The sequence below is a fragment of the Manis pentadactyla genome, chromosome 2 (genome assembly GCF_030020395.1).
Source record: "Manis pentadactyla isolate mManPen7 chromosome 2, mManPen7.hap1, whole genome shotgun sequence".
Taxonomy (NCBI): Eukaryota; Metazoa; Chordata; class Mammalia; order Pholidota; family Manidae; genus Manis; species Manis pentadactyla.
The window spans coordinates 22,395,492-22,412,623 of record NC_080020.1 but is presented as its reverse complement, the minus strand read 5'-3'; the positions used below and the strand labels follow the sequence as shown (position 1 = coordinate 22,412,623).

The 17,132-nt window shown below is 42.4% G+C and overlaps 1 protein-coding gene across 8 annotated transcripts in view; it reads right to left on the bottom strand.

The window, feature by feature from the left end:
* Positions 1-17,132, bottom strand: part of TNIP1 (TNFAIP3 interacting protein 1) — a 58,657-nt gene that overhangs the window by 4,155 nt on the left and 37,370 nt on the right. For all 8 annotated transcript variants that reach the window (XM_057490626.1, XM_057490640.1, XM_057490630.1 and 5 more), the window contains 4 exons: positions 15,536-15,667; positions 14,376-14,501; positions 13,791-13,853; positions 13,373-13,564 (listed from right to left, as the gene is read on the bottom strand). In XM_057490626.1, coding sequence (XP_057346609.1) covers positions 13,373-13,564; positions 13,791-13,853; positions 14,376-14,501; positions 15,536-15,667 — 513 coding nt within the window. The remainder of the gene's footprint in view (positions 1-13,372; positions 13,565-13,790; positions 13,854-14,375; positions 14,502-15,535; positions 15,668-17,132) is intronic.

The window sequence follows — 17,132 nt, the reverse complement described above, 5'->3', positions numbered from 1 at the left end:
AAAATGGGAAAGGTCAAGGATAAGGACAGACTGTTAAAAGCAGCCAGAGAGAGAAATAAGATCACATACAAAGGAAAGCCCATCAGGCTATCATCAGACTTCTCAGGAGAAACCTTACAGGCCAGAAGGGAGAGGCATGATGTATTTAATGCAATGAAGCAGAAGGCCTTGAACTAAGATTACTTTACCTGGCAATATTATCATTTAAATTTGAAGGAGTGATTAAACAATTTCCAGATAAGCAAAAGCTGAGAGAATTTACATCCCACAAACCATCTTGACAGTGTATTTTGGAGGGACTGCTATAGATGGAAGTGTTTCTAAGGTTTAATAGCTGTCACCAGAGCTGATAAAACCACAGTAAAGAAAGCAGAACAGCTAATTACTAAGCAAATGCAAAATTAAATTAACTATCCCCAAAGTCAATCAAGGGATAGACAAAGAGTACAGATATGATAACTAATATATAAAGAATGGAGGAGGAAGAAAAAGGAGGAGAAAAAAAAAAAGAACCTTTAGATTGTGTTTGCAATAGCACATCAAGTGAGTCAATTTAGACTCTTAGATACTAAGGAAGCTAACCTGGAACGTTTGGTAACCATGAATCTAAAGCCTGCAATGGCAATGAGTACATACCTATCGATAATCACCCTAAATGTAAATGGACTGAATGCACCAATCAAAAGACATAGAGTCACTGAATGGATAAAAAAACAAGTCCCATCTATATGCTGCCTACAAGAGACTCACTTTAAACCCAAAGACATACACAGACTAAAAGTGAAGGGATGGAAAAAGATATTTCATGCAACTAATAGGGAGAAAAAAGCAGGAGTTGCAGTACTTGTATCACACAAAATAGACTTCAAAACAAAGAAAGTCACAAGAGATAAAGAAGAACATTACATAATGATAAAGGGGTCAATCCAACAAGAAGATATAACCTTTATAAATATCTATGCGCCCAACACAGGAGCACCTACATATGGGAAACAAATACTAACAGAATTAAAAGGGGAAAAATAATACAATGCATTCATTCCAGGAGACTTCTACACTCCACTCACTCTGAAGGACACATCAACAAGACAGAAAATAAGTAAGGAGACAGGGGCACTGAAAAACACATTAGAACAGATGGACCTAATAGACATCTACAGAACTCTACACCCAAAAGCAGAAGAATACACATTCTTCTCAAGTGCACATGGAACGTTTTCAAGAAGAGATCATACACTAGGCCACAAGAAGAGCCTCAGTAAATTCAAAAAGACTGAAATTGTACTAACCAGTTTCTCAGACCAGAAAGGTATGAAACTAGAAATAAATTACGCAAAGAAAATGAAAAAGGGGGGGCGGAAGATGGCGGCGTGAGTAGAGCAGCGGAAATCTCCTCCCAAAACAACATATATCTATGAAAATATAACAAAGACAACCCTTCCTAGAATAAAGACCAGAGGACACAGGACAATATCCAGACCACATCCACACCTGAGAGAACCCAGCGCCTCGCGAAGGGGGTAAGATACAAGCCCCGGCCCCGCGGGAGCCGAGCGCCCCTCCCCCCAGCTCCCGGCGGGAGAAGAGCAGGCAGAGCGGGAGGGAGACGGAGCCCAGGGCTGCCGAACACCCAGCCCCCGCCATCCGGGCCAGAGTGCAGGGCCCTCGATACTGGGAAAACAGGGCAGCAAGAACAGTGAGCAGGCACTGGAGGCTGGGCGACAGAGGGCATAAGAAAAGCGCGCGACCATTTTTTTTTTTTTTATTTTTTTCTGCTTTGTTTTGGCGAGCGCTTTTTGGAAGTCTTAAAGGGACAGGGACCCCAATATTAGGGAAACAGGGCAGAAAGACCGGTGAGCAGAGGCCTGAGGCTGGCACCGGAGAATAAAGAAAAACGAACGACCACCCTTTTTTTTTTTAATTAAAAAATTTTTTTTTTTTTTTTTAATTAAAAAAATTTTTTTTCTTGTTTTTTTTTCTGGTCGTTGTTTTGTTTTGGCGGGTGCTTTTTGTAAGTCTTAAAGGGGCAGGGCGGGCCACTTAATCCAGAGGTAGGGAATCCGGGATCTCTGGGCACCCTAACCCCTGGGCTGCAGGGAGCAGGGAGGCCCCTTATGGAGATAAATAGCCTCCCAGCAGCTCCTGCTCCAACGCGACTCCACCATTTTGGAGTAGCTGCCCGAGCCAGGCCACGCCCACAGCAACAGCGGAGATTAACTCCATAGCAGCCGGGCAGGAAGCAGAAACCCTGTCTGCGCGCAGCTGCGCAGCACAAGCCACTAGAGGCCGCTGTTCTCCCAGGAGAGGAGGGCCACAAACCAACAAGAAAGGAAGTCCTTCCAGCCGTCACTCGTCCCAGTTCTGCAGACTATTCCTATCACCATGAAAAGGCAAAGCTACAGGCAGACAAAGATCACAGAGACAACACCAGAGAAGGAGACAGACCTAACCAGTCTTCCTGACAAAGAATTCAAAATAAGAATCATAAACATGCTGACAGAGATGCAGAGAAATACGCAAGAAAAATGGGATGAAGTCCGGAAAGAGATCACAGATGCCAGAAAGGAGATCGCAGAAATGAAACAAACTCTGGAAGGGTTTATAAGCAGAATGGATAGAATGCAAGAGGCCATTGATGGAATTGAAATCAGAGAACAGGAACGCATGGAAGCTGACATAGAGAGAGACAAAAGGATCTCCAGGAATGAAACAATATTAAGAGAACTGTGTGACCAATCTAAAAGGAGCAATATCCGTATTATAGGGGTCCCAGAAGAAGAAGAGAGAGGCAAAGAGATGGAAAGTATCTTAGAAGAAATAATTGCTGAAAACTTCCCCACACTGGGGGAGGAAGTAATCAAACAGACCACGGAAATACACAGAACCCCCAACAGAAAGGATCCAAGAAGGGCAACACCAAGACACATAATAATTAAAATGGCAAAGATCAAGGACAAGGAAAGAGTGTTAAAGGCAGCTAGAGAGAAAAAGGTCACCTATAAAGGGAAACCCATCAGGCTAACGTCAGATTTCTCAACAGAAACCCTACAGGCCAGAAGAGAATGGCATGATATATTTAATACAATGAAACAGAAGGGCCTTGAACCAAGGATACTGTATCCAGCACGACTATCATTCAAATATGATGGTGGGATTAAACAATTCCCAGACAAACAAAAGCTGAGGGAATTTGCTTTCCACAAACCACCTCTACAGAACATCTTACAGGGACTGCTCTAGATGGGAGCACTCCTAGAAAGAGCACAGCACAAAACACCCAACATATGAAGAATCGAGGAGGAGGAACAAGAAGGGAGAGAAGAAAAGAATCTCCAGACAGTGTATATAACAGCTCAATAAGCGAGCTAAGTTAGGGAGTAAGATACTAAAGAGGCTAACCTTGAACCTTTGGTAACCACGAATTTAAAGCCTGCAATGGCAATAAGTACATATCTTTCAATAGTCACCCTAAATGTTAATGGGTTGAATGCACCAATCAAAAGACACAGAGTAACAGAATGGATAAAAAAGCAAGACCCATCCATATGCTGCTTACAAGAAACTCACCTCAAACCCAAAGACATGTACAGACTAAAAGTCAAGGGATGGAAAAACATATTTCAAGCAAACAACAGTGAGAAGAAAGCAGGGGTTGCAGTACTAATATCAGACAAAATAGACTTCAAAACAAAGAAAGTAACAAGAGATAAAGAAGGACACTACATAATGATAAAGGGCTCAGTCAAACAAGAGGATATAACCATTCTAAATATATATGCACCCAACACAGGAGCACCAGCATATGTGAAACAAATACTAACAGAACTAAAGGGGGATATAGACTGCAATGCATTCATTCTAGGAGACTTCAACACACCACTCACCCCAAAGGATAGATCCACTGGGCAGAAAATAAGTAAGGACACGGAAGCACTGAACAACACAGTAGAGCAGATGGACCTAATAGACATCTATAGAACTCTACATCCAAAAGCAGCGGGATATACATTCTTCTCAAGTGCACATGGAACATTCTCCAGAATAGACCACATACTAGGCCACAAAAAGAGCCTCAGAAAATTCCAAAAGATTGAAATCCTACCAACCAACTTTTCAGACCACAAAGGCATAAAACTAGAAATAAACTGTACAAAGAAAGCAAAGAGGCTCACAAACACATGGAGGCTTAACAACACGCTCCTAAATAATCAATGGATCAATGACCAAATCAAAATGGAGATCCAGCAATATATGGAAACAAATGACAACAACAACACTAAGCCCCAACTTCTGTGGGACACAGCAAAAGCAGTCTTAAGAGGAAAGTATATAGCAATCCAAGCATATTTAAAAAAGGAAGAGCAATCCCAAATGAATGGTCTAATGTCACAATTATCGAAATTGGAAAAAGAAGAACAGATGAGGCCTAAGGTCAGCAGAAGGAGGGACATAATAAAGATCAGAGAAGAAATAAATAAAATTGAGAAGAATAAAACAATAGCAAAAATCAATGAAACCAAGAGCTGGTTCTTCGAGAAAATAAACAAAATAGATAAGCCTCTAGCCAGACTTATTAAGAAGAAAAGAGAGTCAACACAAATCAACAGTATCAGAAACGAGAAAGGAAAAATCACAACGGACCCCACGGAAATGCAAAGAATTATTGGAGAATACTATGAAAACCTATATGCTAACAAGCTGGGAAACCTAGGAGAAATGGACAACTTCCTAGAAAAATATAACCTTCCAAGATTGACCCAGGAAGAAACAGAAAATCTAAACAGACCAATTACCAGCAACGAAATTGAAGAGGTAATCAAAAAACTACCAAAGAACAAAACCCCCGGGCCAGATGGATTTACCTCGGAATTTTATCAGACGTACAGGGAAGACATAATACCCATTCTCCTTAAAGTCTTCCAAAAAATAGAGGAGGAGGGGATACTCCCAAACTCATTCTATGAAGCTAACATCACCCTAATACCAAAACCAGGCAAAGACCCCACCAAAAAAGAAAACTACAGACCAATATCCCTGATGAACGTAGATGCAAAAATACTCAACAAAATATTAGCAAACCGAATTCAAAAATACATCAAAAGGATCATACACCATGACCAAGTGGGATTCATTCCAGGGATGCAAGGATGGTACAACATTCGAAAGTCCATCAACATCATCCACCACATCAACAAAAAGAAAGACAAAAACCACATGATCATCTCCATAGATGCTGAAAAAGCATTTGACAAAGTTCAACATCCATTCATGTTAAAAACTCTCAGCAAAATGGGAATAGAGGGCAAGTACCTCAACATAATAAAGGCCATCTATGATAAACCCACAGCCAACATTATATTGAACAGCGAGAAGCTGAAAGCATTTCCTCTGAGATCGGGAACTAGACACGGATGCCCACTCTCTCCACTGTTATTTAACATAGTACTGGAGGTCCTAGCCACGGCAATCAGACAAAATAAAGAAATACAAGGAATCCAGATTGGTAAAGAAGAAGTTAAACTGTCACTATTTGCAGATGACATGATACTGTACATAAAAAACCCTAAAGACTCCACCCCAAAACTACTAGAACTGATATCGGAATACAGCAAAGTTGCAGGATACAAAATCAACACACAGAAATCTGTGGCTTTCCTATATACTAACAATGAACCAACAGAGAGAGAAATCAGGAAAACAACTCCATTCACAATTGCATCAAAAAAAATAAAATACCTAGGAATAAACCTAACCAAAGAAGTGAAAGACTTATACTCTGAAAACTACAAGTCACTCTTAAGAGAAATTAAAGGGGACACTAACAGATGGAAACTCATCCCATGCTCGTGGCTAGGAAGAATTAATATCGTTAAAATGGCCATCCTGCCCAAAGCAATATACAGATTTGATGCAATCCCTATGAAACTACCAGCAACATTCTTCAATGAACTGGAACAAATAATTCAAAAATTCATATGGAAACACCAAAGACCCCGAATAGCCAAAGCAATCCTGAGAAAGAAGAATAAAGTAGGGGGGATCTCACTCCCCAACTTCAAGCTCTACTATAAAGCCATAGTAATCAAGACAATTTGGTACTGGCACAAGAGCAGAGCCACAGACCAATGGAACAGACTAGAGAATCCAGACATTAACCCAGACATATATGGTCAATTAATATTTGATAAAGGAGCCATGGACATACAATGGCGAAATGACAGTCTCTTCAACAGGTGGTGCTGGCAAAACTGGACAGCTACATGTAGGAGAATGAAACTGGACCACCGTCTAACCCCATATACAAAAGTAAACTCAAAATGGATCAAAGACCTGAATGTAAGCCATGAAACCATTAAACTCTTGGAAGAAAACATAGGCACAAACCTCTTAGACATAAACATGAGTGACCTCTTCTTGAACATATCTCCCCGGGCAAGGAAAACAACAGCAAAAATGAGTAAGTGGGACTATATTAAGCTGAAAAGCTTCTGTACAGCAAAAGACACCATCAATAGAACAAAAAGGATCCCTACAGTATGGGAGAATATATTTGAAAATGACACATCCGATAAAGGCTTGACGTCCAGAATATATAAGGAGCTCTCACGCCTCAACAAACAAAAAACAAATAACCCAATTAAAAAATGGGCAGAGGAACTGAACAGACAGTTCTCCAAAAAAGAAATACAGATGGCCAACAGACACATGAAAAGATGCTCCACATCGCTAATTATCAGAGAAATGCAAATTAAAACTACAATGAGGTATCACCTCACACCAGTAAGGATGGCTGCCATCCAAAAGACAAACAACAACAAATGTTGGCGAGGCTGTGGAGAAAGGGGAACCCTCCTACACTGCTGGTGGGAATGTAAGTTAGTTCAACCATTGTGGAAAGCAGTATGGAGGTACATCAAAATGCTCAAAACAGACTTACCATTTGACCCAGGAATTCCACTCCTAGGAATTTACCCTAAGAATGCAGCAGTCAAGTTTGAGAAAGACAGATGCATCCCTATGTTTATTGCAGCACTATTTACAATAGCCAAGAATTGGAAGCAACCTAAATGTCCATCAATAGATGAATGGATAAAGAAGATGTGGTACATATACACAATGGAATACTACTCAGCTATAAGAAAAGGGCAAATCCAATCATTTGCAGCAACATGGATGGAGCTGGAGGGTATTATGCTCAGTGAAACAAGCCAAGCGGAGAAAGAGAAATACCAAATGATTTCACTTATCTGTGGAATATAAGAACAAAGGAAAAACTGAAGGAACAAAACAGCAGCAGAATCACAGAACTCAAGAATGGACTAACAGGTACCAAAGGGAAAGGGACTGGGGAGGATGGGTGGGTAGGGAGGGATAAGGGGGGGAGAAGTAGGGGGGTATTAAGATTAACATGCATGGGGGGGTAGGAGAAAAGGGAGGGCTGTACAACACAGAGAAGGCAAGTAGTGATTCTACAACATTTTGCTATGCTGATGGACAGTGACTGTAAAGGGGTTTATAGGGGAGACCTGGTATAGGGGAGAGCCTAGTAAACATAATATTCGTCATGTAAGTGTAGATTAGTGATAGCAAAAAAAAAAAAAAAAAAAAAAAAGGGCAGTTCCTGTGTGGTAACCTCCAACGAGTTCTACACAAGGGTATAAAGGGCATATAAAAGTGTAGGCAAAGGGTCTGTTTGTGTTTATACAGAGGATCAAAGCCTAATTGGGCTACCCCGAAAATGAACTAAGATACGATATGAAAAAGAACTTCCAACATCTGCACCCTCTGGAAGACTCATGCCAGAAGATGATCATCAAAAAACCCCAACAAAGATCCACGCACTGCTACAGCTGTAGATGCACTCATCCCACCAGTTCCTGGACCTGCCATGGGAATGAGGAAGGAGATATCTAAGCTGGCCTGTGCATACAGTAAAACAACAAAATTGGACTGGATCTATACTGTTGGAACTCAACCAAGAATTTGGAGAAGTGCAAATTGTAGCGCTCCAAAGTCTTACAACTACAAACTATTTATTGTTAAAAGAACATATGGCATGTGAACAGTCCCCAGGAATGGGTTGTTTTAATTTGTCTGATTTCTCTCAGACTGTTCAAGTTCATTTGGACAATATCCACCATATCATAGATAAGTTTTCACAAATGCCTAAGGTGCCTAACTGGTTTTCTTGGTTTCACTGCAGATGGCTGGTAATTACAGATATGCTTTGGTTATGTAACTATACTCCTATTATGTTAATGTGTGTGTGCAATTTAAGTAGTAGCTTAAAACCTATACATGCTGAAGTTACTCTACAAGAAGATATATCAAAGAAATAATCAATCTTCCCATGTTTTCTTCCGCCTGCTACTTCTATAGCTTTTCTTCTTCCTTCCTAATTACAACCCTTAAATAGAATTCGTGCCTCATATCAAATTTACCGAGTATCATAATCCTTCCAAGTGGTAAAGATACCTCAAGACAAATGCTGGGCATAGAAGCCACAGGGCATAAATATGCAAAGAAGTAAAAAGCTAACTTTTTCAAACAATAAGGCTTCTCTCTCACTTACCAACTTCACATTTCCCTGTATGGCCCCGGAAGATGACTGGTTAGCCAGAGACGGGTAAGATTCCTCAAGGGAGGAACAACCTAAGACAGGCACAGTCGCAGGGGGGCCATCAGGTGAGAAATTGGGGATCAACAGAGGTGAGGCTTAGAACCTCACCCCCCCGTTCTGAGAGAAATCTTCTGCATACGTGGATGTTTTATTGCCCTTGTCTAGCTTGGATTAACACATAGTCTACAGGCACACACCTGATCATCTACATGTGCTCTCTTACAACACTAAACTATGTTTTCTACCTTTATCTTGTATCTACCTACCACTTCAGCATTTTATTAAAAATAATAATGATAAAGAGAGAAATGTGGTATCCACATATAAATCAAGTATAAAAACCAAATGAGTATTCATATTTGAACTGACTGTTTAGAGTTCATAATGCATGAGCAAAACCGAAAGTTTCTGTGATGACTGCCCTTGTACTGTTCACTATGTAACTTATTCATTATGTAAGAATTTGTTCTACATGTAAAAACTTGTTTGTTATGCCTCAGAAGATTGGAGACTGACAAAAATTAGGCTTGGGGTGGAATAATGATTGTGCATTGAGCATTGACTCCCCTATACAGAATTTTATTGTCGTGAACAACCATTTGATCAATAAATATGAGAGATGCCCTCACAAAAAAAAAAAAAAAAAAAAAAAAAAAAAAAGGACAGACTTCCAATGGTAAAATAAATTAGTAACCGGGATGTAATGTATAGCATAAGGAATATAGTCAAGATATTGTAACAGCCTGGTAGGGTGATAGCTGGAACCTAGAATTATGTATATAAATGTTCTACCACTGTGTTGTACACTTGAAACTCATGTAATGTAATACTGTGTGTCAACTACCCTTCAATAAAAAATAATTATTAAAAAAAAAAAAAAAAAAAAAAAAAAGAAAATGAAAAAGCCCACAAACACATGGAGGCTTCACAAATGCTCCTAAATTACGAATGGATCAACGCCCAAATAAAAACAAGAGATCAAGCAACATATGGAGACAAATCACAACAATAATTCAACACTGCATAACCTGTGGGATGCAGCGAAGGCCATGCTAGAGGAAAGTATACTGCAATACAGGCCTACCTCAGGAAAGAAGAACAATCCCATATGAGCAGTCTAAACTCACAATTAACGAAACTAGAGAAAGAAGAACAAATGAAGCCCAAAGTCATGAAAAGGAGGGACATAATAAAGATTAGAACAGAAATAAATAAAACTGAGAAGAATAAAACAACAGAATCAATGAAAGCAAGAGCTGGTTCTTCGAGAAAATAAACAAAATAAACCCCTAGCCAGACTTATGAAGAAAAAAAGAGAGTCTACTCACATAAACAGAATCAGAAATGAGAAAGGAAAAATCACTACGGACACCACAGAAATACAAAGAATTATTAGAGAATATTATGAAAAATTATATGCTAACAAACTGGATAACCTATAAGAAATGGACAACTTTCTAGAAAAATACAACCTTCCAAGGCTGACCCAGAAAGAAACAGAAAATCTGAAGAGACCAATTACCAGCAATGAAATTGAACTGGTAATCAAAAACCTACCTAAGAACAAAACCCTTGTACCAGATGGCTTCACCGCTGAATTTTATCAAACATTTAGTGAAGACCTAATACCCATCCTCCTTAAAGTTTTCCAAAGAGTAGAAGAAGAGGGAATACTTCCAAACTCATTCTATGAGGCCAGCATCACTCTAATACCAAAACCAGAAAAAGATACCACAAGAAAAGAAAATTACAGACGAATATCCCTGATGAACATAGACGCAAAAATACTCAACAAAATATTAGCAAACCAAATTCAAAAATACATCAAAAAGGTCATCCATCATGATCAAGTAGGATTTATTCCAAGAATGCAAGGATGGTACAACATTTGAAAATCCATCAACATCATCCACCACATCAACAAAAAGAAGGACAAAAAACACAAGATCATATCCATAGATGCTGAAAAAGCATTTGACAAAATTCAACATCCATTCATGATAAAAATTGTCAACAGAATGGGTATAGAGAGCAAGGACCCCAACTTATCAAAGGCCATATATGACAAACCCAAAGCCAACATTATACTTAACAGCGAGAAGCTGAAAACTTTTCCTTTAAGATTGGGAACAAGACAAGGATGCCCACTCTCCCCACTTTTATTCAACATAGTACTGGAGGTCCTAGCCATGGCAATCAGACAACACAAAGAAATAAAAGGCATCCAAACTGGCAAGGAAGAAGTTAAACTGTCCCTGTTTGCAGATGACATGATATCGTATATAAAAAACCTTAAAGAATCCACTCCAAAACTACTAGATCTAATAGCTGAATTCAGCAAAGTTGCACGATACAAAATTAATATGCAGAAATCTGTGGCATTCCTGTATACTAACAATGAACTAGCAGAGTGAGAAATCAGGAAAACAATTCCATTCACAATTGTATCAAAAAGAATAAAATACCTAGGAATAAACCTAACCAAGGAAGTGAAAGACCTATACTCTAAAAACTGCAAAACACTCATGAGAGAAATTAAAGAAGACACCAATAAATGGAAATAAATCCCATGCTCATGGATAGGAAGAATTAATATCGTCAAAATGGCCATCTTGCCTAAAGCAATCTACAGATTCAATGCAATCCCTATCAAAATACCAACAGCATTCTTCAACGAACTAGAGAAAATTGTTCTAAAATTCATATGGAACCACAAGAGACCCCAAATAGCCAAAGCAATCCTGAGAAGGAAGAATAAAGCAGGGGGGATTATGCTCCCCAACTTCAAGCTCTACTACAAAGCCACAGTAATCAAGACAATTTGGTACTGGCACAAGAACAGAGCCACAGACCAGTGGAACAGACCAGAGAGCCCTGATATAAACCCAACCACATATGGTCAATTAATATATGATAAAGGAGCCATGGACATACAATGGGGAAATGACATCCTCTTCAACAGTTGGTGTTGACAAAACTGGACAGCTACATGCAAGAGAATGATACTGGATTATTGTTTAATCCCATACACAAAAGTAAACTTGACATGGATCAAAAATCTGAATGTAAGTCATGAAACCATAAAAGTCTTAGAAGACAACATAGGCAAAAATCTCTTGAATATTAGCACAAGAAACTTCTTACTGAATGCATCTCCTTGAGCAAGGGAAACAAAAAGCAAAAATGAATTAATGGGACTATATCAAACTAAAAGGTTTCTGTAGGGCAAAGGACACCACCAACAGAACAAAAAGGCATCCTACAGTATGGGAGAATATATTTGTAAATGACATATCCGACAAGGGGTTAACATCCAAAATATATAAAGAACACACATGCCTCAGCACCCAAAACGCAAATAACCCGATTAACAAATGGGCAGAGGACCTGAACAGACACTTCTCCAAAGAAGAAATTCAGATGGCCAACAGGCACATGAAAAGATGCTCCACATCACTAATCATCAGGGAAACGCAAATTAAAACCACAATGAGGTATCATCTCACATCAGTAAGGATGGCCAGCATGGAAAAGACTAAACATCAAATGCTGGTGAGCATACGGAGAAATGAGAACCCTCCTACACTGCTGGTGGGAAATGTAAGCTAGTTCAACCATTGTGGAAAGCAGTATGGAGGTTCCTCTAAAAACTAAAAATAGAAATACCATTTGACCCGGGAATCCCACTCCTTGAAATTTACTCAAAGAATACAACTTCTCAGATTCAAAAAGACATATGCACCCCTATGTTTATCACAGCACTTTTTACAATAGCCAAGATATGGAAGCAACCTAAGTGTCCATCAGTAGATGAATGGATAAAGAAGATGTGGTACATGTACACAATGGAATACTATTCAGCCATAAGAAAGAAACAAATCCTACCATTTGCAACAACATGGATGGAGCTGGAGGACACTATGCTCAGTGAAGTAAGCCAGGCAGGGAAAGACAAGTGCCAAATGATTTCCCTCATTTGTGGAGTATAACAACGAAGCAAAACTGAAGGAACAAAATTGTAGCAGACTCAGAGACTCCAAGAAGGAACAGGTGGTTATCAAAGGGGAGGGGTGTGGGAGGGAGGGTGGGGAGGGAGGGAGAAGGAGATTGAGGGGTTTTATGTTTACTACACATGATGTGGGGGGTCACGAGGAAGACAGTGTAGCACTGAGAAGGCAAACAGTGAATCTGTGGCATCTTACTACACTGATGGACAGTGACTGCAGTGGGGTGTGGCTAGGGACTTGATAACATGGGTGAATGTAGTAACCACATTTTTTTTTTCATGTGAAACCTTCATAAGAGTGTATATCAATAATACCTCAATAAAAAATTAAAAAAAAAGAATGATAAGGAAGAGAAAAGAAAGCCAAAATAGCCAAGAGAAAAGAAAAGCAAAGAACTGAAAAGGGAGAAGAGGACAGCAAAAGAGAGAGTGTCTGGTGAGGGTCTGGGACCTGGTTACATGTAGATTCTAAGAAAATATCAAACTCAAACTTTGATACCCGTGGGCTGGCTGGTTGGAGAGAGCCCTGCTTCCTGCCCTGCTCTCTTACTCAGCCTCTTTTGTCCTACTCCAGTGACCCCGAGCAGTTTTGGGCTGAACGTGAGGCCTAGACATCCATGCATAAGCCACCACGCTGTTCAGGAGGGAGCCAAGGATGCAGTTTCTGACTCCCTCACTTGACCTTCCCTCTGCAAAGTACATGACCCCCGTGTGTGTCCCCGAGTGAAGAAGGGGAACAAACTCACCAGGTGGAAGAGGCGTGAATTGGGGAGTGGGGGCGGGTGCTCCACGGCCATGGCGGGTGGTGGGTAGCGGATCTGGGACCAGTCCTCAAAGCCATGGTGTGACACCACGGCTGGCACAGGAGGGTAGGCATAGGGGTAGGCCCCACAGAGGTGCTCCGGGTGCGGCTCCACGTGGTAGCGTTCTGCTGAAGCCTGCAACAAGAAGTGACATTGGCTCTGGCCTGTGACGGGATGCAGAGAATATCAACTACAATGACGGCTATCATGCCCCAAGTACTTACTATGTACCAAGTACTATGCCAAGTGCTCTACCTGTATTACTTCTTTAGTTGGAACCTGAGCAACACTGTCCCTCCCATCAGATAGTGACTGTGAAGGTAAGACGGCAAATGTTGCTTCCTCCCTTAAGTCTCCTCACCTTTGCTTTCCTCTTCTGTTTGAGGGCTTCTTTCACCTTCTCCTCGTCTTTGAATGCTTTCATCTAAGAGAAGGAAGAGACGACTGTTGGCACAGGTGCTTCCTGGATGGGCCTGGACCCAGGGCCTAACCAGCCCTGAGGGTTGGCAGGCAATGCCTCCTGTGAGTTGGTCAGGACCACCGCTCTGGGCCGTCCAGCACTTGGGAAGCATGGCACAGTCCAGGCTGGTGGCTGCAGGCAGGACCTGCTCATTGTGGGTGGTCCAAACCCAGGTCAGGAGGATCTGCGGAAGCCTTACTGCCTCGGGGCTTCCACACTAACACCTTTTAGTCCCATTCTGAGAGAGGGTATGGCTCAGAGCCAATTCCAAAGTCTGCTCTTATAAGGCGTCAAACCCGACTGGGCAAAGTCATACAGCTAGAGGTCAGGGAGGGGCAGGGATGTGCTGAGTACACAGCAGTTTGACAGCAGAGCTGGAAGGAGAACCAGTGAGTGTCTGGACTTCCCATTTTCCCAAGGACCATCTACAACCCCCACCCCGTGAGAAGAGGCCAACTGCCCCTTCCCTGGTCCAGCTGTCCTCACCTGGGCATTCGACAGCGTGACCTGGGCCTGCAGTTTCTCCACCTGCTTCTTCAGCTCTTCCTTCTCCTCATTCATACGCTCTCGATCACTGCGCTCACGCTGGAAGTCCTCCTCAAAGATCTTCACCTGCAGAGGGGAGCAGAGGAGGGGAGGCAGTGAGGGTGGGAGACAGGGGCAGCTCTGAGTGGAGGCCGGACCTGCTCAGGCCCAGGACCCTGGGCCCCCTGCTGGGAGCCAGAGCCATCAGAGCTGGCTTCGCCCCGTCTCTGTGGCCGTCCAGGGGCGGGGAACAGATGCACCTCCAGCAGCCAACCCCCAACTTCTGACAGAGTAGCTTCAACACAGGACTTTATTTAAACAAAGGATCCATGGCTTAAAAAAAAAAAAAACGCCTAAAGCCACCAAGTCATCCAATCTTTTCAATCTGCTAAGGAAGGCCACAGAACCCACAAAACTCTCCAAAGGCTTGGGGGTGCCCCCGCAGGCCAGCAGCTGGACCATCCCTATCTGCGCCTGAGATGCTGCTCAGGCCGATGTAAGTCAGGAGGGCCTAAATGCACAGCGTCCAGCAGACACCCATGGGAGACCCATAACCTTTCCCGCCTCCTTATCATCCTTCTGTGTCCCTCAAGGAGAAAGTCTCCGTTCATGTTAGTATGTTTTAACACTCTTCTAATACTTTTTAATTCCCCTTACATGATGGGAAAGAGGATTCAAGTTCAGAGTCTTCAGGCAAGAGTATCCGGCGAGGGTGTAATACTACTGCTTTGCTTTTACTGTATGTATTGCTTATGGCTGCTCTCTGTTTATGGCAAATAATACAGAGATTTTCTATTTCCACAGTAGTGCTATAAAACTCTCTTCTAAATACATTTATTGAAAGCGATTTATTTAAAATTTATTTTTAAAATACTAGGTAAAAAATAGCACGGTTGGGGTATAGACACAGATAAATCATAAAGGTGGCGGAGGAATGACCTAGTTACAGATCGCTGGAAAACATACAGACCTGGACCTAGATGGGGTCCTGGCCAATGGCCAAAAAGTGGACTACAAATTACAGCTTCCATGTGATCCCAGCCTGCCCTGCGCCCCCGGGAACGCTCCGGCTCCGGCTCCCACTGAGCCCCTCCTACCTGACCTCCTCGCCTTAGGCTCACCTGCTGTTTCAGCAATTCATTCTGCGTGACCAGCTCCTGTTTCCTCAGGAGGCCCCTAGCTCCTTCGGGGCTCCCAAATGCTGTGGGTGGAGACGATGGGGAGGCCTGGATGCTCAGCGCTTCTTCCAGGGCCTGGCATCAGGAAGGAAGGAGACAGGCCCTTCAGCAGAAACCCTGGCCCCACTGGAGTACTAGTTAATAAATGCTACTCTTTACTAGCACTCTGCACACATCATTTCTTTGAATCCTCTCCATGGCCCTATGAAGAAAAGACTATGATCATCATCCCCTTTTAACAGATGTCAAAACTGAGGTTCACAGACCTGAAGTGATTTGTCCAAAGTCACACAGTCAGCAGGTGGCAAAGGAGGGATTCAAACGCAGTGTGCGCCCTTAGCCAGCAGGCTAAACTGGGATCCTCACATGGGAGAGGAACCTCCCTTTCCCTGGGCAGGGGCAGGGCATTCCTAGCACTGAGACCCACAAAGGCTATGAACCCCTCTGAGGGACACTTTAGTCTGACAACTGCCCTGCCCCAAGTTCTTCAGCTTTCCAAAAGACATTCCCACCAAGCCAACCCTTCCTTTCCCAACTCTGTGTTTAGATTAGACTGGACTTTAATTTATACTTATTTAATGTTTTAACTTTTCAACCCTAAAAATACATCACCAAATAGCACTTTGAAAATAAAAAAGAGATGCACCCTTATTCTACCATGCTCACAAGACACTTTCCTTTATGTCAACAATATGCTCACATCTTAAAAGGTTTCCATTAACTGGTTTTCTCCTTTAGCCCTGTTAACATGTTCCTTGACAACTCCGGAAACCCTCTCAAGACAGGCCACCCTCATGGCCACCTGGTCTTTAGCCCCCTGGACAGCAGGGCTACTTGCCATGCATCAGCACTGCCCACAGTGCCTCCCTGGGATGTGAGCAGATAAAGAAAACACTCCCTAACCGGACTTGGGCCTCCCTTGGTCTCCTCAACTGTCCCAGAAATGGGAGGCAACTGCTGAGCCGAGTACATTCAGAATGCTGCCTGGGGAACGCACGGCTGTTCACCTCCTACTCCACCGGCCCCACTTTGCAGGTTAGAGGCCTATGGTCCAGGGACAGGAAGAGATCTGCTTGAAGTCACAAGCAAAGCAGGCCACCTGCCTTCCATCAGTGATTCACACTTGTATCTCTGTCACCAGCTATGCCATGGAAATCTGGCCCCTGGAATCACCTCTGTGACAGCACCATGTACAACACTGTGCCTGGATGTAGGCCCACAAGTCCCCCAGCTCAGGACAGATCATTCTTTTCTCTGAGAACAGGTCCCAAAGGCCCCAGATTCAGCACAATCACACTTATCAAACACTAAAACCAAACAGAAAGGGTTACCCCAGCAGGGCTGGGCCCAGTGAATGCCAAACTCATGCCAGAGCCCACTGTAAGACCAAGAGGCAGAGGGAAAAGAAGACAGACAAGAGGAGAGGCTAAGCCACAGACAAGTCCTCCAGAACTTCAAAGAACATTTCCTTTCAAAGCTCCCTCCTGTCAGCTCACACCCTTTCACCCCAGCACTGGAAGGCGGTTAGGGCCAGAATGAT